Source organism: Corvus moneduloides, chromosome 5, assembly GCF_009650955.1.
Source record: "Corvus moneduloides isolate bCorMon1 chromosome 5, bCorMon1.pri, whole genome shotgun sequence".
Lineage (NCBI taxonomy): Eukaryota > Metazoa > Chordata > Aves > Passeriformes > Corvidae > Corvus > Corvus moneduloides.
This window is the reverse complement of record NC_045480.1, coordinates 46,821,923-46,847,964: the sequence shown is the minus strand read 5'-3', so window position 1 is coordinate 46,847,964 and position 26,042 is coordinate 46,821,923. Positions and strand designations below refer to the sequence as shown.

General features: G+C 39.9%; 1 protein-coding gene across 1 annotated transcript in view; it reads left to right on the top strand.

The window, feature by feature from the left end:
* Positions 1 to 26,042, top strand: part of TNKS (tankyrase) — a 135,418-nt gene that overhangs the window by 8,847 nt on the left and 100,529 nt on the right. Inside the window, 2 exon segments of the mRNA XM_032107995.1 lie at positions 2,102 to 2,326; positions 23,453 to 23,548. Of these exon segments, the coding sequence (XP_031963886.1) occupies positions 2,102 to 2,326; positions 23,453 to 23,548 (321 nt within the window).

Here is a 26,042-nt window from a genome sequence, read left to right as displayed (position 1 = left end):
GTGATGTTTATTGACTGCTTTATAACAGAAACAAACAAAACAATGAAAGCTGCAGTGATTTACAGTAGCAGTGGCCTTGCTGACAGTTCAGTTAACAAAAACGTGTCTTCTGATAGCAGTCTTGTAATGATAAATAATTTGTAATAATGCCAGCTTTGATCCACATGCTTCTGTTTCTGTAATGTAATTTCTATTTCTAATGGGCAGTGATCAGTATATAACGTACCAGAAAGCTTTGACTTATGTGCAGTGGTGGACTAAAACTGCATTGCTGATTGGGTTCCAGTTTTCCTGTTGCTGGTGTGGCTCAGCAGCTTGTGGACAGCTGCTGAACTGCTGTTTACCCCCATGTATTAGAGAAAACCCACTTTGGTCTCTGCTCAATGTGCTAACTTGTAATTTTTAATGGTCCAGCATCTCTGCTGCAAGCAGCTGAGTGCTCTGTACAGTGGGGATGGGGGAATGCTTACAGCTATCAAAAAGTGACCAGGCTGGAGTTGCTGGCTGGAGCCCTTGAGCTGCGTTACCGTGGGATTAACCAAGGAGTGCACTGCTACAGTCTCTCCTAGAAGTGAGCGTCTGGGTGTGTATCATGCGTGAGTTGTTGCCTGCCACTGAGGTGCTGACTTTTGAGAACCGTTTCTGTCACTGGTTCAGCAGCATTTTGCTGTACCTGAGTTATGTGGTCATCTCAAGTAGAGCTGACAGCTTCTTTCTTGCTTCCCTTGGAGTTTGTCTTCTAGAAATGTAATAGTGTCTTTAGTTATTGTTTTGATTGTGTTTTGTGGAATTAATACAATTAGCACCACTTTTTTGGAATTGCACTGGCTGCCGCATTTAATTCTGCTGTTTCATAAACACAGTTCATACATGTAAGAGTCTTAATCCTAATCTGGTTGGTACACATGATTACCAGAAGAGACAGTAACTGTTGATGTGACAGTCTTTTAAAATCTCCCATGATACTGCTTTTATCCCTGAGGTTTATAAGAAATGCAATCCAACCTTTGAGATGTCACCTAGTACAAAAATGAACGCTTCTGTTTTAGTTCAAACTGTTCCTCTTGAGCCTGATTTTTGTTCCTGTCCTCTAAGGTAGGGGTCCAAAGTGGAATATGCAAAATATTTCATTGAGGTGCAGGAAGAAAAGCAATTTTGTACCATCGTTAATATAATAGAAAAATTTAAAAAGTATTTATTTCATCTTTATCTCAGCCATTCAAAGTTCCTGTTTTTGTGCATGTTTATAATTATGTAATAATGCAGTCGTGCATGTATATGACTTCTAAACATATGTATATTGGGGATGCATGCACAAAAATATTTTTACTGATTGGTGTGTGCAGTCAAAAGTTTAGAGACTGCTGAACTAAGACATTTGGGGCAGTAGGAGGCAGATTTGAACAGTAGAAACTTTCCAGCTTCATTGTGGACAACAAGCCAAAGATGTCAGAGCCTGGTGTGCTGATGCCAAATTTTGAAGTATGCTAGTTTAATGATGCTGGCTTTGTGGTGATGTCTTCCCTGGTCGTAACAGAGGCTGCGTTCCTAGGCTGAGACCTTCCTGAGGCATTATTTCCCAGCTGAGGTCTCGGGTCTGCCTGTCTGTAATGCCTTGGTCTGTCAGTTGGAAGTAGACTGTTTGTAACAGAACAAGAATGTAGTTTGGGTTGAGATAAGGTTGTTCTGCTTAAGCACTGGCAGCGTCCTTCAAGGACACATAAGAGGTTTTCTCCAAGATGAAAACCTATTCCAAGAGATAGTGTGTAAGATGCTTGCTTTAGGTACATACAGATTATGTAATGTTTTAAAATTCATAATAAGCTTTTCTTGAAAAAGAATGGGAAGCCTTTGTAGAACTTCTTAATGAGATAGAGTGGCAGCCAGGCAGGCTGTAATACAACACCCTTCAGCTATGTCATGACTGTAAGTGAATTGTCCAACTGTTGTTTGAGCAGGTGAGTAGAGTGTGACTTTATGGTGAAATGAACCAAGAAGTAGATGAGAGACATGAGTAATGTACACTGAACCAAGAGCAAGTTTTAGACACTAAATAATGTTGTTTTGCCAGCCAAATGAACAGAAATACGTTCTCTTGCAGGTTTTGGAAGGAAGGATGTTGTAGAGCACTTGCTGCAGACAGGAGCCAATGTTCATGCTCGTGATGATGGAGGACTGATACCCCTGCACAACGCCTGCTCCTTCGGTCATGCGGAAGTGGTCAGTCTGCTGCTGTGTCAGGGGGCAGACCCAAACGCTAGGGACAATTGGAACTACACTCCTTTGCATGAGGCTGCTATCAAGGGGAAAATAGATGTGTGTATTGGTAAGTGTCTGTCACTTGTTAGGTTGCAATTTTACCTGATTATGTTTTGTGAAGCTGTAATTGTTTATGTGCTGAACTTGGGATGAAAGATACGGCTTGTTTTAAAAGCTAGCTGCTTTTAATCTAGCAGGTAAGTACAGTGATAGTAATTTAACTTTATCTTGGTGTGTAATACAAGGTTTGTGGAACTTGCATGAGAAAAACTATCCTGGAGAGATTGGGTGAAGTCTCCTTGTTTGTTAAATTACAGTATTTAAAATCTGAATATGTAGATTTGTCTTTCTTGGTTGCTGTCAAGAAAACTAGCTTTACTAGATAAAGTCTTTGCTTTTTTGGCTGCTAAATATGTTGTAGTAGTGGTTAGGAGGATGGTAAACCTTTCATTCTATGCAGTATGGAGAAATAACTTGGTCCTTTGGAGCTTTCCAGTACAATTTACAGGACGCCATTGTTCAGTGGTGATCTATCTTCAGTATGTGTTTTGTAGCCCGGAGCGAAAGCAATTTCAAATAAAATTGAACACTTCAACCGTTTACAATTTGTTGAGAACATAAAAAGAGCTTTTCAGTCAGGATGTCTTTAACTTTTGTGGTTTTTCTCAGTGTGTACTTAGTAGTACTTTGTTTCTAAATGGGAACTTCTATTTTTATTTTCTTTGCACTCAGGGCAGTTTCTTGAACTTACACTCTTTTAACATCTACTAACTTGAATAAAATTATCTGCTCAGCATTTCCTTTTAATCAAACATGTAAAGGAAAGCCTGACTTTTAGGCACTTCAGTTAAGATTATGAACTGTATGTTCTATATGTTATCCAGATTACAAGACACAATTCTCAGACTTTCAGATAATGTCTTTCTTTCTGAAAGTTTTATTACATAGAATTCCTTCAGAGAAACCTGCAAAACTTAAAGCACAAGATCTTGCATTAGTTTTATTGCAATATTTAAGTATTTGCTTAAGAATAAACACCAGAAATTGAGTGAAAGAAAACTGGAGGAAACACCAGAATATAATTTTTCAGTCTGTTTCTTCTTTTTACAAGCGATGTCATGGATCCATTTAATCTCTGCAAGGTAAACCATGGAGAATATTCTGTAGAAATTGAATATAGTTGATTATGCAGCAGTATTTGGGAAGAGATCCATTGATATAGTAGGTTCCAGTAACAGTCTACTATGACAATGTTGAAAAGTAAGTTTAATTCCAGTCAGTAACTGGAGTCTAGTAAAGGAACTGGGACTTAAAAGAAGTAATTACTTTGCTGTGTTTAGTGCTGGAGTCAACCTGATTTTGGGAACTGCTGACTGAAAATCCAAATTAAATGGAAGAAAGTTTGACAATAAGAGGCTGAGTAGAAAATTGACCTCTTGCTTCAGAAGTTTTTCACTTCGGAAAGGATTTGTCTTTTTCAGTTTCTGAAACCTTGTATTAAAGCAGCAGAGGGTGCAGCAGCACACTTGTGTTTACAGATGAGATGAAAGATGGTTGTGACAGAGGTTTTAGGATTTGGCAGGGCAAGACACCATGGGTAGTGTTGCTTTGGGTAGTTTGTCTAAAGACTGTTACTCTGGAGGAGTTGGGGCAGGTCAGATCAAGAGGCAGATTATGTGATACATCCATTTTGATGTACAATGCTGGTAGTAATTTGAGATTATTTTGATCTAATTTCTGTAATCAAAGAACTGATGGTACCTTTAAAGATCACTCTTAATTCAGCAAGAAGTTGTGGGCTTGGTGAAAGGAAGTACAGGATTAAATTTACGGCTTGTATTACACAGAACTTCATTCTATATTCTGTGCACAGACTAGATCTGTGACTCTAAATGTTGATGCTAGACTTAGGGTATGATCCATGTATATGTAAATGTTCAGCATGTGGTACTTACTGATCAAATCCCGAGGCTCTTCTGCTATCTGGAGCAATTTTAGGGTTCCTTGGAAGCAGTGAGCAGGCTTGTAGCACTACATGCAGTTCTTCTCCAATCTGCCTGCAAGTAGCTCTGTAGGAATTTTGGGGCATTTTTTAATAATTTATTTTAAACAAGCAAGCATGATGCTGTTGTGCTTGGTTTAATTACAGTTATCCATGTGTGTTGTACTTCAGTCAGGTATTTCATTTGCCAGGGTGAGACACTAAACCAGGTCACCAGGTTAGTATGTACTGTAGTATGACACTACTTTGGGATTTAGTTGGTTCCATAAAACTGATAGGACATGAGTATAGACAAAGAAGTCTGTTCTTTCATGTTTGCAGTGATTTTGCAGTTTATTTCTAGTGGGCAAGCTGTCTTCGGCAAAATTCCCGTTTCTTTCTAGCAGTTTTATATGAAACTTATATTTCAAGGTCTTCAGCTTTAGTTTTGAAGTCTTTTGAAGGAACATGTTATACACAGGGATAATGCAGCAACGATTGTTTGAATTCTGACTAGGAATATTTGAATAGCTTTCTGGAACACATTGTGCTGTACTTCTATTTACACCTTAAGTGTATACTGTTGCAACTGATACGATAGCAACTGGTCTGTTAAAAAAAATTAAAATTCAAAGAACACATCCTTGGAGCACTTCTTTTTAAATAAGCAGGGCATGCTTTTTAAAAAGCATTGATTGAAGAACAGGAAATCCTGACCATAACCTAGAATTTTTTGATTATTTGGATATCTGTTTGAAAAGTGATAGACTGTGTAGAAATTAGTCATCTAACCTCATTTTTGGCTGCCTACTCTTGCCATCTTCTTCCAAATCATATAATGGGTGGGGATTTTTCACTTTATCTTCTCTCCTTTGCCTGTTCCATGCCAGTCCAGCCTGCATATTTTCTTTATCATATCTAGCATAGAACACTTTTTTTGGTCACTTTACAGGTCAAAAAGGGAAAAAGTGATAATTGAACAGAGTGCAGAGATGTGGCACATTAATGAATAATGATTTTTCAGAAAAAAACTCAAGGCACTGAAGCATGGTAGGAAGACCAGCTAAAGACATGTGTCATTCCAGCAGTAGAATGCTCTTGTGTCAAGCACAAGTGTTGGAATTTGTGCTAAAGGTACTGTGAGTGCTCAGCTGTACTGCTGAGTTTAGAGTAACCCTGCCACTGGGAAGCTTGTGTAGAAATAAGAAGTATACATGAACTGATGAAAACTCACCAGACTGCACCCAGGAAACTGTAAGACAGCAAATGGCTGGTGTGAGTTCTTTTTCTTCTGTTTTACTGATTGCAGTCATAGGACAGTGTAGGGAGAGAAGTTGAATGTGCTGAGTTTGGGAGGAGTATTGGCTCTCTTAGGTGGCAGCTGCTTTTGTGTTCTGGGTCTGGAAGTGTAGGTCTTGGTAAGCAGTACTCAGCTGGTTTGTTGACAGTCTCTTACAATATATTCAGTCACTGCAGATCTGTTTAGTTGCTAAGTAATTACACTTGAAAACATTGTTTGCTTTATGTAATCAGTTTTTGGACTAAATTTATTGAAGCACTGGAACCAATTGTTAGTGTCTTCTGGTATTTATAACTTCTAGGATTGCTTTATCTGTCAGGAAGATGCATTTGCAGTATCTGTGAACTGCTTCCAGAGCTAATGAAAAGTGGTTTTGTTTCTCAGTGTCGTATTTTGTCATGGAGTGGTGGATGGGTGGTGAACTCTGCAAAGTACATTTGGAGGAATGCTGTGATGTCAGGGTAGTGACTGTCCTGTATGTTGGGCTGTGGAGAAAGAATTATCTGTTTCTTCAGTCTGACTGCAGCACAGACTTTCAGATGAAGATCCACGTAGCTCATTTTTTTTCCAGAAAGGACACGTAGATCACGATGCTCAGAGACTATAAGTGCCTTAAATGTGTCCTTCTTTTCAATGGCAATCAGCAATTTAGGAACTTGATAACGTAGAGGCTGCATTTGAACTGTGTTCCATAGTAATTTGTGTACAAAATTCCTGAAAGCTCTAATTTGCTTCTTAAATGCTACCATACTTGTGGCTTTGAAGGTGTTCTGTGGCAAGAGAATTTTACAGTTTAAAAGTCTTGCTGAAAGAAAACAACTCTTCCTTTTTTAGAAAAAAATATTCTTGATTTCTTGATGACTTTTATTGCCAGCTGTTCACGACTTTCGTGAGAATTAGTGAGTAATCATTTCTGTTGGCAGTTTGCATGTCCTTTGTGGTTTTATAGATCTTTATCTTTTTTCTTCCCTCAAATATCTCTTTTGAAAGCTGAAAATATAATCTTCTGTTAAGTTATCCTGTTGAATATTCTGGTATTTCTGCCTCCTGCCTTCCTCCACCCCTGGCCATTTTTAAGGGTGAATGGTTGGTATGGACACCAAAAATGGGTGAAGTACATTTATAGGGTAACCTAATTTTCTTTCTGGTGTGGTTTTCTGGTTGCTGAGCACTGCATGGAGTAGCTTCAAGGTAGTTTCTGTGTGCTAAAGCTCCTTTAAAATTATTTGCGTAGCACAGTTGTTTTTTTGTTTTTGTTGTTAAAAAAACTGGACTAAAAATAACCTTACAGAAGCTGTGCTTTTGCAGTTTGTCTGGGTTTGCTTTGCCCTCCAGTGTGTTTGTTTCTGCAGAAGCTATAGCTGTTCTTGCAGAGATTTTTTTTTTTGTTTCCATGTGGATCTCTAGTTAAGTGTTGATATCGATTGGACTGCTAGGCTAAATATTATCTCAGGTGTCAGACACCTGCTTAGTGTTTAAGGGCATCCTTCAGAATACGCAAATACAAGCATCTTTTGTGGTGATGCCATGATTTATGGGTCTGAACATACAGAATATTGTAGTAATTTTAGAGAAATAAAAAATTCTATCTACTGAAAAGCTCCCTTCATCACTGTACAAACCTGTAACAGTTTTTAAAAATCACTTTTAGCCCGTGCAGTGTTAAAAGGATCCATCCAGAATTACTTAATATGACTTGAGACTAGTGTTTTTACTGACTTCCTTGGGCTAGTTATAAAATCTACTGCAGAGATCCTGTGGCATGGTGAATTTACTGTTCCAGTGCTATGAAGTGATCTCTAATGGTACTGTCAAGGTGCATTTGTCTCTTTTTGCATTTGTCTGTAAGTTGATTCTTTTTCTTTTACCCTTTTTGCACTTGAAAGGTACAACAAGCCAGCAAGCTAAAACTTTAAGCTAACAGCTTTTCTGATGTGTAGGTCCTGCCGTTAATACAGGGATCACTGTTATTTAAATGCCTGTTTGTAAGCACGTCAAAACATTCCTCACCCTGCTGTGCTTCCTCACAACTGAGGAAGGAGAAGAATTCATTAGTTATTACCTCTGCTAGTATGCATGTTTTGACTGAAAGATGTGGAGGGAGTATTATGTGACCCCTTTCTGTAGGGCATGTAAACCTTCTGTTAGGATTTTAAAAAAATCAGTGAAAGGTAGTTTATGGGTAGAACTAGCACACAGTAAACTTTAAAGGAATTGTAGAAATGGTAAAATCATTGAACTACTAAAAATCATTGAACTACTAAAATCTTTGAACTACTCATTTGTTTGGTCACCTTGCAAAGAAGGCATGTACAGCAAAGAGTAAAATTATTGCAGTTTATGGTATTTTTGTCCCAAGCGATTTTAGAATGCTCAGAGTGTTTTGCCTTTTAAGCAGAGGAACTATATTACTGTAAAAGTTAAAGCAGTGTCTGATTTTACTACCTGAAAAATATTAAAACAAACATAGGAAGTGCTGTCAGGGAGCAAAATTGTGTAGGAGCCAGTTCTTTTTGAAGGGGGGGTGACAGGGAGAAGATTTGGTATCTTAACTGAAAAATAATTATGTTGACTTAGATTTATCCACTGGATAGACAGAAGCCTGTAAGAAGACTAGTAGCTTCTTAATAGGAATTAGAGGGGATATAGGTAATTGAGGTCCATTGGGATCTGGTTACGCTGTTTCTTGGAGAGATGTACTGAATTCCTGAAGCCCCTTGGAGAGCTGGTGTTCTAGAAGTAAGCTTAGTTTCGAAGAGGCATCCTGGATGTCTGATGTTCAGAGGCTTGTAAAATCATTGGAAAATACTCTCAAGTAAGTACTTTCAAATACTTTGTGTAAAATGTTTTAACTATTGCTGTTGTTTACATCAGAAGATGCTTAGTACTGTTTCTATTCCCGCTTTGACTTTTGAACTTCTGAGTTGGAGTACTCCTATTACTGACTGTTCATAGTGTATTGTGGGGAAACAGTGACTTGTATTTGAACTTTAAGTTGCTGAGAAGTTTAAAGAGCTTTAGACTGTTCTTGTGTACCAGAACTGTGAGTTTTGCTCCTTTAGGAGGACGGGAATTAATCCCTACAGCGTGGAGCTTTCCTATCTGTTAGCTGTAGTTAATATTGATGAAAGAGGAAAGATACCTTGTGATTTGATAAGCTTTACCACAAGCAGTCCTTATTAACAGCATGCATCTATTATATGTCCCAGTATGCAAAATAAAAATACTGGCTATTCATGATAATATTTGTTATTCAGATAGTTATCAAAGCCAAATCAGTTGTTGTGGAAGCAGGCTCATCAGACTGTTTGGGTTAGGAATTGCTTTGGTCTGTTTCTGCTCTGTAAGTTACAGCATTTGTTTGGAACCCTGCTTCTTTGAGTAGCAAAGTGGTTTTAAATTGGTGCATATGCGGTGGCTCAGACACCTAATATGCTTCTCTTCTTCTACTGTTTCTTCCTGGGGTCTTTCTCAAAGGAAACTTGCGTGACAGCAAACGCAGGATGGAAATTTCATGTTTTAGCTTGAGTGGAAGAATACTTTTGTTGTCTCAATTAAGTACTTGCTCCTAGTTTTAAATAGTTTCATGTCCTCTAATTGCTTGTTTAAGCTATGTTAGCTTCTAAATGTTAATATTCATCACAGAAATTAAAGCCTCGAGGGCTGAGTCTTACATTTTTTGCATTTACAGTGTAGTTCGGTAGTCTGTAGTTTGGACTTGCCCTATTGAAAGAGACCTGAGAATAAGGCTGCCTTATGTATGAGCTGGTGGGGGTGGAGGAACCCACGACTGAAATCATACATTGGTAATTGGGAGGCATTGTAATACTGTTGTCATAGTAACAATGGACTGGAGTATGAGACAACAGGGCTTTTGTCAAAAGTGACAACAGAAAATGGTTTGGGGCATTCTGCCATGGCTTATACAACTGCAGTGCTCCCTGGTGGACTCGGGCAGAAAGACAGGAGGGAAATGGATCAGTTCCTGTGTGTGAAGGATACCTCTTCAGTGTGTGACATCTGTGTGCAGACAGGTCTGTTATGGAGTGTAGTCTCCAGGAGTTACTGCACGCTGGTACCTGTGTGTAGCTGTGATAGACGCTTTCTGAAGAAATCTGAGTGGTGTCAGTCACACATATGTACCAAACAAAGAAAGGTCCTGGAGTGCAAGGAGCCTTAAAATAAGTGGATCATTGATGCAAGGTGGAAGTGCCGAACCACAACATTTTTTTAACGAGGACCAAGCATTGAGCTGGATTAATCCTCAGGTTAAACCCTCTTCAGAAACAAAATCAACAGTAAACTTTATAGCAGAGAGGATGATGCTGTGTACAAAGGTGAAAAGAAGCCTTATTTCAGGTGAAGAAGTCTTGTCTGCAGGGTTATGCCATTAAAATGTCTTCTTATCTTCATGTCTGGAACTAGTGTTTTTGAAGGCTTATAAAGCCTGTCATGTTACTGTGTTACTTACGGTCCTTAAGGCTATTGTTTAGATTATGATATTTGTATTGCTAAAAGTCAGTTGAAATTCAACCTCATGAAAATAGGTTGGGAAGGATTGCCTTGCTGGGATTTAATGCAATGCATAATTTGAAAGCTGTCTTTCTTTCTGTTAGGTTTGAATTGTATTGACAGTTAATATGGTATGACCTGTCTGTAGGTTTTAGACTTTTTCCCAGTCCTATTTTGTTTTTAAAATTCAGGTGTCAAGAAAATTACATTTTTCCTTGTTTGCTTGCTTGGCATAGGAGAATCTGTGGAGGATGAAGAAAAGAGTAATTTATTTTATGATGTTTCTTTAAAAGTGTTTGTTAAATCAGAATCTGATTTCTTGGCAGTGAAGGAGGTGGTACAGTAACATGCAAACACTACTGGAAAATTTGCTGTAGGGTCATTCTGGGAAGTTAAGGTCTTCAAAAGTACTGATGTTAGCTATTTGCAAATTGAGAGGGAGGGAAAGGTTGCATATCATTCAGAACAGAGTAATGGAACAGATGGTCCTCTTGCAGACACCGAAGCTGCTTTCAGATGTCCAGTATCAGTTTAGAGTGGCTTTCTAAATATCTTGCAGAAATAATTAATGTTATGGGACAATGCTTCTGATTACTGTAGCAATATCCACTTTTAGCTTCTCAGCGGAACCGTGTGGTCCTTAATGCAGTTCATATGTGGTTTAAAAACAATCTGTATATATATGTGTAGATGTTAAAGGCATAAATGAGTGGAGCAAATTCTAGCAGAGTTCTCAAATGTTACCTTAGACTAATGGAAAACATTGATTAAAAGATTTCTATGGGATATAAAGGTCTTGCTTTTTAAATGTGTAGGCAAATAAATCTTTGTCATATAGTGAATAAAGGAAGGTGTCTCTTTTTAATGATTTGGTTTTTCTTTAAAGCATGTAAAGGAAGCGTGCAAAATGAACTGTGTGTGCTTGAAGCGTACTGAAAATACTGAACTCTTGCCTCTTGGTGGTCACTTCAGCCTTTCATGCAGCTAGTACTCATGATTGATAAACACAGACTCCTGTAATTCATCATTTACTGTGTTTGTACAAATGCACCATGCAGCAGCAAGGCTGAGGTTTCTGATGTGAATCCTGCTATTTGTGCTGCTGTGTGTAGTCTTCGTGTTTTGCTGATGTGTTGTCCAAGCAAGCAATACTGAGCAGTTCCTTGGTAAGGCACAGTACTCTTGTCCTAACTGTAGTATTGGATACTGAACTTATATGATGAGTGATGCAAGAGGAGCAATTTGTTTTGATGTTCTTGTTTGGGGTGATACAAGGATGGCACAGGACCTGGGTGACCCAGGAAAAGAACCCACTCAGACTGATGTAACATGCATCTCTCCCTAGCGTGAGACCTATAGCATTGACGGTATCTCCCCTGACAGATAGAGATTTTTGCTGTGTAGAATATTTCCTTGTCAATGACCTAATGCTAAATATGCTAAGACTTCCACTGCTTGGTATCAATAGGCCATAGTGGTGAGCAGTTCTAGGGCTGCAGGCAAAAAAGAGGATATAGCTCTGGGCTTTAAAAATCGACAGCGATCTTGCCCTCTTACTTAATAATGTGATCTAAGATCGTTGCTGGGGAAAGTTTACAAGACTGATATATGTAGTACTGCTAGTTAGTTGTTAGTTGAGCTCTAGGTCAGCTTGAACTTAGTATATTCTTAGCTTCCTCATTTTACTTCATAAACAGAATTTTTGAGAATACTCGTGTCATCTGGCTAAACTGTAGCTTTAACCACATTTTCATGGACTGAACAAGTTGTTATTTCTAAGATTTCATATGTTACTTATATTTCTTAAACATCTGGTAGCTATGTTGTGGACTAATGATGAATTTACAAAATTGACGCGAGGTTCAAGTTTATGCAAAATATGCAGAAGTTATTTTACATTTTGGGACTTCTTTAATCTAAAGAGTTTTAGCTCTTAATCACATCAAAATGTCACTCTGTGTGTGCCATAGGGGTATGACTAAGACACCATCTGTGACTTGTGTGTTGTTGAAAGCTGGTAGGCACTGAAATTCACCTCTGGAAAAGGAGGAATGTGCTTGTGGAATGTGACAGTTGTTTTGGGGTTTGGTGGTTGGTTTTTTCCCCATCTTGTACTTGCCTCACTGAATGGTGGGATGAGAGCTGCTGCTAGGGTTTAAATCCTTTCAATTAATGTTTTTTCAGATGCTTTTCTGTTTTGGAAAAATGGTAGATCCAGGACAGGTTCTAAGAAACTTTTAAGATCCTTTTTTTCATGTTGGTTCTCGAGTGCTAGATTTTGGTGGACTGGCAAATAGTGTCCTCTGATAGCCACACAGCTAATTTCACATGCAATCTATAACTTGACTTCCAGAACTTTTTTCCCTCAGACTTCACCTGAAAGAAATGGTTACCTTACGCAGGAGATTAGAATTTATCTTTGGTTTCTCTTAACTCTTCTCAATTCCTTTTCCTCTTAGGATGCTGTTTGTTGACCCGATTTGCCTCGGTGACTGCTTTTGCTTTTCAAGGACTCTGAAAGCAAGGCTCTTAATCTGTCAAGTGGGATGTCGGGATTATAGCTGACATTTATTTGAATAAAACTTGAAGTAGAAAGGTGAATTAGTTCAGAGAAAAGTTAAATTGGGACCAAGCAGTGAAGACTTGTCCTAAAAGCACCTTTCAGGTTGGGATATAGATGAAAATGTAAATTGCTCAGACAGTAGGGCAGGCCAGCAGTTAAGATTTCTAGCTGTTCAGTATAGTATATTAAACTGAATGCTTAGAAACTTAAGTAGCTTCAGAATTGTTGCTTGCAAGGAAAAGGGTTGTGATTTAGTTGTTGTGTAGTGAGTCCTCAATCCATACCATCTGCAAATGGGCTAAATGTTTTTGTTAGATTTTTTTGGAGTCCTTTTGATGAAAGGGTCTTCTGTTCCATTTTGCACATTCAACAGTATATGTGTTCCAGGTGACTACTTAAACACACTTAGATGTGGTTCTTAAGCCCCTTCGTGAAATGGCCACAAACTGAAACTTGGGAGGTTCCTTCTGTGCACCAGGAAATGCTTCTTGCCATCCGGGAGGGCATCTAATCACTTTTGCCCAGAGAGGTTGCCCAGAGAAGTTGCGGAGTGTCCTTCCTTGGAGGTAATGAAATGCCATTTGAGCAGAGTCCTGGGCAACTGAGTGTAGGTGGCTCAGCTGCAGCAGGGAGGATAATTGACAGAGGTCCCTTTGACCACCATCAGTCTGTGATTCATTGTGTTCACTGTGATTCAGGAGTGCATGTGCATGGCTGCAAATAACTGGGATTAAATAAATGCTTAGTGTACTGTCTTGCTGTCTTTCATTGCTTATTAGCTCAATGCAAGGTTTTTTGGTTTTGTTCTTTTTTTCTTTGGGTTTTGGTTTTTTTTTTTTGGTAGCTGAAGCTGCTAGAGTTCTTGATTTTGCAGGTTCATTGTGGAACTCCCAAAGCTTCCTTTATACTTCCTTTACACAGCTTTTTGTGCAGACAGTGTTCTTGGGGAAAGTGTTTTGGAATGACAGCACTGTCTCTTGCATGATGTAAAAAAAACACAAACAAACAAAAGAACTGCAATTGCACTTAGGTTTTGAGGTTGCTTTCTAGAAGACTGCATTCTGCATAACCTGCATATACTTTTGGTCTCACTCATAGCTGGAATGGAAAATTTTAGCATGAAAAGTGTTACATCAAAAAAAATGAAACAGGAATATTTACTTCATTAAGTCCAGGCAAGATCAAGGCTTTGAATTGCTGTTCATGTAGGCTGAGCAATCTACTCTGGCTCTTTCTCTAAGGGCAGAAGGATATTATCAGCCTCTGCTGTGCTGCCTACGGGCTCTGGAACTTTCTTCATGTTCTTTTTTTCTATGCATATTTAATCACAGGTAGGCAGAACTGGCATACCAGGGAGCAATTTTGTAGTGCTTCCTACATACAGAAAACTAGTCATAGTTAAAATCATGGAGTGAGTAAGGTTGGAAAGGACCACTGGAGGTGATCCAGTCCAACTTCCCTACTCAAGCAGGATTCCCTAGAGCATGTTACTCAGGATTTTGTAACTCAGGATGCACCTACTTCTGGGGAGAGACTTGATGGCAATCACAGAGGGAGGAGGGAGCCGCTCAAAAAAGTATCTTCTTCCCCTGCTGGAAGAGCTCTTGCTGTGGCTATGATACTTGTGGTTTTGGTTGTCTGTTTCAGATCCCTTCCCTTTACCTTGGTTTGATTACATAAATCTGATCTCTGGAATATCTAGGGCCAACTTAAGTCTGGAATGCATTGAAGTCTTGCAGTTTGTAGAGAAGTGAGGTTTATGGTATGTAGATGTAGACAGGGAGTCAGGTTGTCTTGCTAAGAGGTTGAAACTTCATTGAGTGAAGTCTGAAAGTATTTCTGGGGCGAGCAATGACTGAAACAAAAGAGTCTTTCTGAAAAATTGAAGAGTTAAATTAAATTAAAGTCCCTTCAAAGTGATGCTTTGTAATTTTCTTTTTGTCTAGATCCTTCTTTTCCTTTCAAAACAAACAAGCAAAAAGGTGGTACTGGGAGACCTTGTTCATGATGCTTCTTTGTTTTCTTGCTGCCTTGAAGCCTGTTTCTGTGAATTGCTCAACTAAGCTGGAGGAACCTGACCTCTAAGTGTTGTTTCCACTTAATGTTTTACTGGGCCTCTGCTCAATTTGGTATTGCATCCTGTTACTGTAGGAACTAGTGCAGTTTCTGCAGTGTATGGATTCATGAGAACCTGCCTTTCAAAGATCAGATCTGTGTCAATAAAGGGAGATACTTGATATGGCTATCCTCTGACCCTGATGGACCAAATGGTCATTTTAGCTGTAAAGCAATAAATGCCTCTGCTAGGAGAGCCATATGCCAAGCTGTCTGTGTGTGTTGTCTCCTCCCACATACTGATGCCCCCTGCAGCTGCTGCAATTGTTTATCTAATGACAAGGTAACAGAAACATGCAAGCAGGTGCTGTATTCATCTGGATTACATTTGGGACTTCTTTAATCTAAAGAGTTTGGTCAAGGTAGCATTTTTAAACTAGAGGTAGCTTTCTTTTACTTGAAAATGACCATTTAAGACCATCTATCTATACATTTTAAAACTGTGGATCTCCAGGTACTGTCCTGTAGGGTTACAATCATAGAATGATTTGGGTTGGCAGGGACCTTTAAAGATCATGTAGTCCACATCCCCTGCCATGGGCAGGGATGGTGTTCACCAGATCAGGTTGCTCAAAGCCCTGGGCAGCTTGACCTTGAACACTTCCAGTGATGGGTAGCCACGACTTCCCTGGACAACCTGTTCCAGCCTTGCAAGAAGTTCAGGTGGATGACATCTGTAGCTTTTCCTCTGTCAACAAATGCAATCATTTCATTGTGGAAGGCTACCAAATTAGTCAGGCATGATGTGCTCTTTCTGTCTGTAAGCAGCTCCCTGTCTTCCGTGTGTTTTGATGTGTCTTCCAAGGGAATGTTCCATGATTTTACTGGATGTGGAGTGAGGCTGCCTGGTTGCTAGTTCCCAGGGTCCTCCTTTTTTTACTTTTTTTCAAAATGAGTCTGGTGTTTTCCTTTTTCCAGTTACTGGGGATTTGCCTTACTGCTAAGACTTCTTGGATGTGATTGAGAATTTCTTGGGCATCTCAACATCAGCCAATTCCTTCAGGACCCTGGGATACATCTCACTGGGTCCCATGGACTTATGTTCAGGTATCTCAGGTGGTCTTGAACTTAGAGCGAAGGGAACTGCAGTCTACCGTCCCAGCCTTGGGGTTCAGGGAAGTGAGAGATGTGGGAAGAGAGATTACTATTGAAAGCTGAGGTGAAAAGCTGTTGAATAGCTCAGCCTTCTTCATATCAGTTGTCAATAGTTCTCGTGTCTTATTTATCAAGAGGAGACATGTTTACTTTAATCTTCCCTTTTCTAGCCAGTGTTCCTGTAGAACTGTGCATTTCCTTCTTACACTTTAGTTTGACCAGGAGGTCCTTAGTAAGTCGTGTTTGTTTCCTGCTTCCCTTGCCTGTTTTCTTACATGTGGTAATTGAGAGCTCTTGGGCTCTATGAAAAATGTCCTTAAAGGGCTGCCAGTTCTGTTCAGTTCCTTTGTCCCCGAGGGCAGTTCCGTGGGGGATCCCGTCCATTAATTCATTCAACAACTGAAAGTGCGCTCTTAAAATTTGGAGTCCTTACTCTATTCTTCACCTGGTCTGTATCCATCATGATAGTGAATTCCACCAGGGTATGACCAGTGCAGCTCAGTCTGCCACTAATCTTGACATACTTAATTAGTTCATCTGTGTTGGTAGGCAGCAGGTCTAATAATGCTTCCCCTCTAGTTGCGCTGTCTGTCACCTGGATTAAGAAATTATCCTCATTGCACTCCAAGGGTCTCCTGGACTGCTTACGGTTTACTGTGCTGCTTTTTCAGCAGATGTCAGGGTGATTGAAGTCTCCCAGCAGGATCAGAGCCTGCAAACATGACACCTTCTGTAGCTGAAGGAAGGAAGAACTCATCATCAACAAGCTCCCCTTGATGAGGTAGGCTTTAGTAAACACCTGCCATGACGTTTACTTTGTTGGCTTGGCCCTTAATTTTTAGCCATCAGCTCTCAACTTTTTCACTGCTTTTTTTCCAAGGCAGCTCTCTAGAGTCAATCCATTTATTTTTTTTTTTTTTAACTTGGAGGGCAGCCACCTGCTTGCTTTTCCTTTCTTGCCTTTGCCTTCTGAACAGTTTATAGTCTATTTCAGTATTCCAGTTATGTGGTCCTTCCCACCATGTTTTAGTGATAGTGATTAGATTGTAACTTTGTAGCTGCAAAGTGGCTTCCAGCTCCTCCTGTTTGCTACCCATGCTGTGTGCATTGGTATAGAGACACTTCAGCTGTGTCACTGACCTTGTCACCTTCTTAGAGGACCATGCCATAATTCCTTTGAGGCATTTCACAGGTGTTTCCCTCTTGGTTCTTAATATATCAGCAGTCTCTGACTTTTCTCTGTTGCTCAGAACTTTTATCACCTTTTCTCTGCTACTTGTCTGCTGCTCCCTCCTGCTGTGAGAACTCGTTTCTGTCTATGCTATTGGAGAACACCACCTAATTCCCTTTAAAATTTTTTGTTTTGGCATAGAGGAGCCTAGCGTTGCTTTTGTAAGCTTCTGCTTTGTACTACTGCTGTGAGTGTATTTGTCTCTTGTTCTGTCTGGCCCCGACAAAGAACAAAACCAACATGCTGGTTCATTGGGAACAAGCCGGTGTCTGGGCTAATGGGAAACTGGAATGCCCTGAACAAGGGAAGTAGAGAAGGCCAAATGATGGGAAGCGCTAGCAACTCACACTGACCCAGCAGGTAATGTTAGGTATACTCTAAACTAGAAACACAAAATGATTCTTCTCAACTCCTGTCACCAGCACGTGTCCTTGTGCTGTCCTTTCTTGTGCCAACCAGCGCATGTCATGTTGCTGCATGAGGATGGGCAAATGATTGCTTCTCTGATCTGCCTTGTTGCCTGACCAAACATTTGCAGCCACCCAAAGCAGCGTGGGCAGCACAGGGCTGGATATGGCAATTCTGCCACTGTGGTCTAGGTGAAACAGGTTGCCCAGAGAGGTCGTGAAGTCTTCTTCTCTGGAGATGTTCAGAAGTCTTCTGGACACTCCTGTCCCTGGTCTGCCACCAGGTTATCATGTCTTCTTATCAATAATCTACCTGCAGTAATTCCAGATACGTCTGGTTATTGCCTCTATCCTATCCTGACTCTGAACTATGTGCTTTGGTGTGCTTAGCCTTTCTGCTCCATAATCCTCTCCTCATTCAACTTTGACAGCATTCACTATAGAGGGGCAGTCAAGAGCATAGGATCTGTTTCCTTTCTTTCCCAACTCCTCTTGACTGAGCTGGCAGTGGTGTTTGAGGCCGTGGATGTCATCAGGTCCAGTAGCAATACTTAAAACCTTGGAGCTCTGTGCAGCCTCTGTAGTGATACTGTCTCTCACGTTTTCTCTTCATAATTCCAGTGGCTGATGAGTACAGCCTGTTTCTCCATGACACAGGCGAGACTGGGTTTGCTCACAGAGGCGGAAGTTAATCAGTGATGCAGTTGTGGTTAATATTACTAGCAATATCTCATATATTCAATTTCATGAAGCTAAGAGTGGGGTGCTACAACTTCTGTTATATATAGTCACTTAGCGAAGAGGCTTATGTATCTAGTAACTTGCCAAAATGGAATTATTGGCTCTAGATCACAGAAGTATAGTATCTAGGCAAGAAACTGGTGTTCTTGTAACAAGAGAAAAGCTTCAAAACTTTAGTGGTTTGATTTACATGTACTGGTAGTTAGGGGAGGAGATGCATTTAGCATTGGCTGAAAAAAGTTAATACTTTGCATTCCAGGGTCTTGTCTAGATGTTTTCAGAATGTGGAGGTAAATGAGCACACTGTGTTTCTTGTCAGCTTGGAAACATATCCTACACGAGACTTAGACTGAGAGGTGTGTGTGTTCCTGGGACCTAAGGTAAGTGAGAGACTGACCAGCTCTAGAGGTGTCATTTAGCGAAATGAAAGATAGCGCCTATGTTGTAATCAAAAAGAGGCCTTTTTCTTAGGCTGTATCCTCTGTACCTTGATTCTTCAGGAGTAAGTAGATAAAGCTAAAGTAATATGGTTTGAAAAGAACCTTTGGAGATCATCTCCAGAAGTCAAACTTGAAAAGGGGGAAGGAAGAGTATGTGCTAAAGCTGGGCTAGCTGGAAGGGACTCCAAGCACAAGGCAGTGGGGTGCAGTGATAAAAAGCTGGTGGGGAGAGAGTAGGCAATGGTAGAGCTGTGGGCAGGTCTGGAAATACAATTAAAAGCATTAGGCAGCTTGAAGTACATATGCTTCTGCAAGGTCTGTCTGTTGTTCTTGCATTTTTCACTCAACACTCAAAAATTTGAATGTGCCTTTTTTTTTGTAATTGCATGCGTCCGATTTGAAACCAAATGGGAACTTTTCCATCAGCATTCCTGTAGGGATAGTGAGGAAGCTGTGGATTTGGGGCCTAGAGAAGTCTTAACTGAACTATTCTGATCTTTGTGCTAATATGAACAAATTCCCTATTCTATTTCCATTGTACTTACGTGTTTCAATCAAAAGTGATTTCATTTGGGCCACTTTCATACTGGCAGTATAAAAGAGGAAGGACTAAGTACTTGGGTGATGGTTTCTATGTAGACAAACTTCCTTCTCCCCACCCCAGTAAAAACATACTTGTCGCTTGTTGATGTGTAGCTACCAGGGAAGTTATTGCCATACCTTGTTGGTGAAAATGTGAAGGTTGAAGCTACCAAATGTAAAAATTTTTGTTCTTGACAGCCAAGTGAGGTTGTGTTGGTTAACTTCACAGTTCAGAATACCTATGCCAGGAGGCTGTGGGCCAAGTGTTTAATTTTAGGGTTCTTCCTGCTGTAGCGAGTTGGCACTAATCTGAAATGATTGTTGTAGTATATGCTCTGTTCAATACAGTAACTTTTTTTTTAATGTAGTAAGACTTATGGCCTTTCTTGTCTTTAGTACTGATCTGGTATAATAGCAGTGTAATTAAATAAGGCATTTCTGATAGTATGTGAAAATCAGAACCTGAAGTATTTTAGCAGTTGCAGTGAGGGTAAAAATATAACTCCAAACCAGTCTGTTTGTACTATAGTTAAGGTTACAGGATTTTGATGTCCATATGCAGTGTGAAGATTTAACAAAAAGAAGAGCTTCTTTATACTGTTTGTACAATATGGTCTGTAGAAAAGGCTAGGATAGCCTGTTAATGGTATTGTGAGATTATTAAGGGCACTGCCTCCAATACAGAAAAATAATATACCCCAATGTCCTCATTGTCCAGAGGAAACAAACCAGCATATCCAAATGTGCTAATTAACAAAGCTTCAGGAGTTAATTTTTGCCACAACATCCTTACACTTGCCTGTTAAGTGTACAGAACTGAAAACAGAAGTTTCTTGATGGAAACTGTTTCCACATTCCCTTTTCAGGCTACTCCGAAACTATCCTCTAAAACTAACGTGCAGTGTTTGAAATCCAAAATAGCTACAATTAGCTAGAATGGCTTGTTCTGTTGTGTTTCTTTATAGCAGGAACGTTTTTCCCCACACAGGAGATCTATCTTGAAATTTTTACACATCCCTGGCGTATTGAAAAGGAAATTTAGAGAGACACACTGTGTCTAGATCTCACATACCCTGTGGTTAGAAGACACTGTCTTGGGCTAAAGTGTTAAAGGTTTTGAACACGCAGGAGAACATTCAATTAGAAGTTACCTGGGGTTTGCCAGGTATAGAAGTACAGCTGTGTCACACTGATAGGCTAAACATCAAATGCTGGATTTCTCTTGTTAGCTCCTGTTGATGACAACATTGCTCACTGGGATATCTTTTGGTGTGATTATGTGCTTTAAAAGTATGGAGACGTTAGAATCAAATAGTCAATTGACTATTTTTGCTTCCTTTATTCATATGCATTCTAATACAGTCTTTATTTATATGATTGGTTCTGTTTTCCAAGATGCCATTGTCGTCATTTCATGGTGTAGATGTTTTCTTAGGACTGAAAAAGGGCAGTATCTGCAGAACCATACCCCTGGCTGTTGGAGAAGCTGGAGGACGAGTAGGATGAATGATTGCAGAGAAAAGAAGGATGAGTCTCATTATTACAGCAATTGAGTTCTGATAGGTTATTTTTCTGAACCTGGTTTGGCCACTTTAAATGTGTGTTCCACAGGCAGTCAATAATTCAGGGTGTTTGCAGGGAACCAGCTTAAGCCTTGTTAGTAAATTTTTAATGTATTTGCCTAAGTTTTAGAAAAACCCCTAAAAACTGGACACAGAAATTGTGTGTTGTAAGCCTTGGCCAAATCCTTCATGGTTCATTAGCACGACTGAACAGGTCAGATACACTGCATAATCCTTTGTCCTCTTGGCCAGGAGAGGAGCTGGAAGCAGTTACTGTGGTGTTGTCATCTGTGTGTGCCAGCAGAAGTAGCAGGGAAGCACTCTTGGTTGGTTTGCATAGGATGGAAGAATCAAGAGACTTGAAAACGTGCTTCTGTTTTAACACTGGGCTCAGGCAGTTGTAGATGCCTTTGAGAGTTCTACACCTGTTAGCTATCATTTTTTAAAGTCACCTTTCTTGCCCTAACCTGCCTCAACAGGGCTTCATGTGCTAGTCCAAACCTCCAAACTGGTCAGATCCCAGTCATTTCTATCTCTTGGTCTTTCTTCATGGATTTTTTCTGGGCTATTATCTTTTCCCCTGCCATATCTTTTTCAGTTTTCTCCCCTAGCTCTTTGACTGAGGCTTTTTGCCGTGTGAACCCTTTGTTGTCTTCTTGTCTGGTCAGTGCTGTGCTGTGTTTCATCATTTTGTACTGCCTGCTTTCTCTTGATAGACAATTAGTTGCTGGTACTGTCTTTCAGGCTACTACTCTTACCCTGATGCCTCTTGGGACAAATGGCTTCCCTCTCCCTGGGTATAGAGAGTCACTAACAGGGTCCAAGAGAAGAGAGATGGGAGATACAGAGTCTGTCTCTCCATACTTAGTTCCTATATTGCCTCTTGTGTTTAAAAGAATCTGCAAAAGGTCATGTTTGCCTGTTCCTACTGGAGTGTGCCCGAGTGGCTTGAGAGTCTGGCTCAGTCTCAAACCTGTCCGTGAGTAAGATCCCTCAGTGGGTGGTAGCATGTATGGCACAGATGGTGTCTTCAGAAACGTAGGTGCCAGATCCTAACAAGATTCAGTGAGCACGTGCTAGCTGATTCGCCCTCGCCCCGCCCCCCATTTTGGTGTTTTTGTCTTAACATGGGGGAAAAAAACCCACCACCAAACAAAAAAGCCTAGGTTTTTCCTAGGCTTCCTACTTGAGTCTTCTTTCAAAAACATCAGGCAATTGCGCCTTCTTGTCAAAGTGTAAAATAAGTCAATTTACTTCACTGAAGCACCAAACTTTGGCAAAAATTCAGCTTGGGGGCAAGCATGTAGCATTGCATCCTGTAAGCTAAAATATATGAAATTTGGCAATGTTAAAAGAATTTGAAGTCAGAAATGTATAACAAAAGAGGTTTGAATAAAAACAATACTACCAGTTAAATTTTTAATTCAGAAAAAAGTTTTTCTGAGAAATGTTTTGCTAGTTAAAGTTTTTTATATTTATATATACATACACACACAAAATATCAGTAATTAGTTTTGTTCTGAACTGGGTTATGTTTTTCCTGGGGAATTCTGTCTATGAAGTATTTTTATTCCCTTAGTTACAAAAACTGTTTGCAACTATTTCTTTGCCTTGTCTTCTTCAGTCCAGCTGTATTTCAACAGATGTGGTTATGTGAGGAACCATAAATGTCTGCTGGTTTTTATTACTCGTCTCCTTGACCTTGAGTCTCTGTATACTGTCCTGTTATTCACACTTCTACAACATAAGTGTGTTGCTCTGAATTTGTAATATGTTGTGCTTATTTTGCATGACATTTGGGGCCTTTTTGTCAGGCCTCTAATGTTGCCATGGGCTTTGTTTTCCAGTTCTGTACAAAATGTCTTGATATTGAAAGGTGGTGATCTGTATTGCATTATGTTGTTTCTCAAAAGAGTTCACAGGTGAAATAGTGGGATTTTTTAAATGAACTTTTCTAGTTGATAATTTACTGTATCAATGCCTTCCTAGCCTTGTGGCTGCATATTGAATTCTAAGTATTTTTATGTACTTCAACTTTCATGTATTTATAGGATTAGTAGGGTAAAGAAATATCAGTGAGAATAACAGCCTCTGAACATCCAGTCTGCAGGGTACCAGGTTACACATCTTACCCTGTTTGTCACACTTCTTGAAGGTGAGCTGATACGCTGTGGTTAAGTTTTCCTGTGCAAGTGATGAGCCACTGAAAGGCTGGAGTACTGCTGATTTATAGAGGCGGGGTAACTTGGGATATTCAGCTGGAAAAGGAACGGGAGTGGTAACAAGCAGCAGTAGTGGTAGTAAAGGCAGAAGCAGGTTCCACAGCAGACTTCCCAGTGTGAGTCAGTGAATGCACAGCATACTGGCTAGCTGTCAGGAGGAACCCAAACCCGACTATTGCAAGAGATTCGGGGTTTATGTTTATCATGCAAAGTCATGTGGTCTTACTATATCTTAACTTGCCAACTTAGCCTTAGTCCGGAGAAGATCCTTTGCTGCAGTGCTTAACCAAAAAAAAAAAAAAAGAGGGAGAAAAGAACAGAAGGAAAAATAAAGAAAACTCTGCAATGTTTGTTTATGCCTTCATCATGCCGAGGAGACACTTAACAGTAAATAACCTGTGTATACCTGAGGTAAGATACTGTTTCTGCTTTCCCTGCACAGTGCTGCTGCAGCACGGAGCTGATCCAAACATTCGGAACACCGATGGGAAATCTGCACTGGATCTGGCAGACCCTTCAGCAAAAGCTGTACTCACGGGTAAGATGCATACATCTCTCAGCAGCATTACCTGAGTTTATTTTGTGTGTATAAGTTCAGCATCAGAAGAGCCTTCTGCCTTTCCAGATTTTCTGTTGTGTAAGAGCATTTTAAAACTGTCTTTTACCAGATTTCATGTTGATGTAATTGTTGTTAATCTGCTGTGCTGCTCTGCTATAGGTTTGCTTATTCTACTTATGCTAGTGCTGTAATTTTCTGTTAAAATATCATTTGTTATTTACTGTATTTCTCTGGGTTTTTTCTTTTTAATTGATACCCAATAGACAGATTAAACAGGATCCCCTAGCCCCTGAAAAAAAAATAGGAAAAAAATCAGGTCAGTTGTTTCAAGACCTTCACTGTTAGGCAAGCAAGGACGTTTGTGTAACTATAAAAGTACTTGTGATCTGAAAGACAACCTGCTACCGATTGCAGAGCTCAATACTTACATTAAATTTTGCTGCAGATTCACATGCTGCTCTTTCCTTCCTCTACCTTGTTAGTCATTTTGGGTTGAGCCTTTTCTCATCTACCAATTTTTTTCTGTTTTAGGGTCTGTTAGCTGCAAAACAATGTTTCATGAAAATATCCTACAGATATAACTTTGTATTTACAGATCTTTGATTTTTTGTAGATAACTGTTCTGGCATACCAGTAAGCATGAAAAGTATAATATAGTAGCCTGTCAAATCAGTATCAAGAAATACATGGTCCTCTGTGCTGATTTTGACATCTAGGAAATAATGTTTAGAACAAAGTAATATTGGATTTTAAAATATATACAATTAGATTTATAGAAAGGGATTCAACAGCTGAGGTTCATTTGATGGAATAGCTGGGGGTTTTTTTGCCTTTATTTCCCCTATTCTCTCTCTCTTTTTATTGACAGCTTAATTTATAGGTTATGTGCTATGCAACACCCGTATTCTTTCTTCAGATTATGTTCAGAGCACACCAGCTCCCTTCACTTTGTCAAGAACATTTCCTCATCTTCTTTTTTCAGTGTGCTGAGTGCTATACATAATTATCTACAGCGCTGCAGTGATTTGAGAGCGCTTTTGGAACAGCATACTTTAAATACATATGATTTACTTTAATTACTTTGTGTCAAATATAAACACGTTCCTACAGTGTTAACACTAATGTTAGCTGTGCTAAGCAGGTTAATCTGACTTTTGGCTGTTAATGGATACAGTTGTACAGATGCTGAAGATAGAGAGGGCACCAGGGAGTCAAAGTACCTCAGAAGTGTTAAAGGACATATGACACTTACTTGTGGGGAACTTGTCGTACCTACAGTGTGGGGGTTACAGGCCCCAAGCTGCTCTTCAGGCTATGCAACTTCAGGATAGTAGAGGAATGGTAGGAGATTAGGAAAGTCTGTGACCTCATGTCTGCTCCAATGATTTCTCTGGGCACTAGATCACCTTGTGCTTCGGGCAGGGGAGAGGGCAATGTGTCATAGCAAACAAGTGGAGATGGATTCAAAGCAGCCCTCTGAGAACATCCTATGAAGTGCAGCCAGCGCCCGTCTCTGGGCTCACCCCTAATGCCTCACACACAACATCACTGACTGAAGCCATCTGCAGCCAATGAATGTTACCAGGCTGTGCATGTAGACACACATGGGGCTATACACGTTTAGTTGTTCATAAAAAGACATTGTTTTTGTATGTGTCTGTTCTTCCCAGCAAGAAAATCAGCTTTTGGTTTTATTAGCTTTGTCCTCAAGGTGGCTCTTGGCTACGCTGGGCTCTGTGCTGTGTACCTGAGTTCCAAGCTGTTCAATCAGGGCTGGACTTGGGCTGTAGCTGCATAATTAACTGAAAAACCTAACACTGGAGATGTCATTTAAATGGAAGCTAGCTATTAAGAGCTGTATTTTTCTGCGTGTTGCCCTGCTTTATAGTATCTCTGTTAGGCTGCTATTTTTCATGCGTTTTCCATATGTTGTTACTTTCAGGTCTTGCTTCATCCCTCTGGAAAAAGGGGTCTTAAGGGATTTCTTAGGATCTATCTGGGTGGGGATAATCTTTAGCTACAGCAATGCTTTGCAATTAGGTGCATCAGAACTTAAAGGTATTACTGGATTAAGGATGAGTAGGATATATTAACTTAATTTTCAGTATTTAGTATTGAATGGTGGGATTTTAGGAATGCTCATATTTAGAGCTTCTGGGAGTGGAACACAGTCTGTAATTTGTCACTGTGTTTGAATCTTTAAGCAGCATGCGTGTCAAGGCTGCTCTCATTGTTACTTTGGATTCCTTTTTCTATCTGTGTCTATCGTAGAATGTCCTAGGTTGGAAGGGACCTTAAAGATCATCTAGTTCCAACCCCCCTGCTGTGGACAGAAGGCACCTTTCATTAAACCAGGTTGCTTAGAGCTCCATCCAACCTGACCTTAAACATATTCAGGGATGGAGCATCCATAACTTCTCTGGGCAACTTGTTCCAGTTTCACAGTAAAAAATTTCTTCCCAACAACCAACTT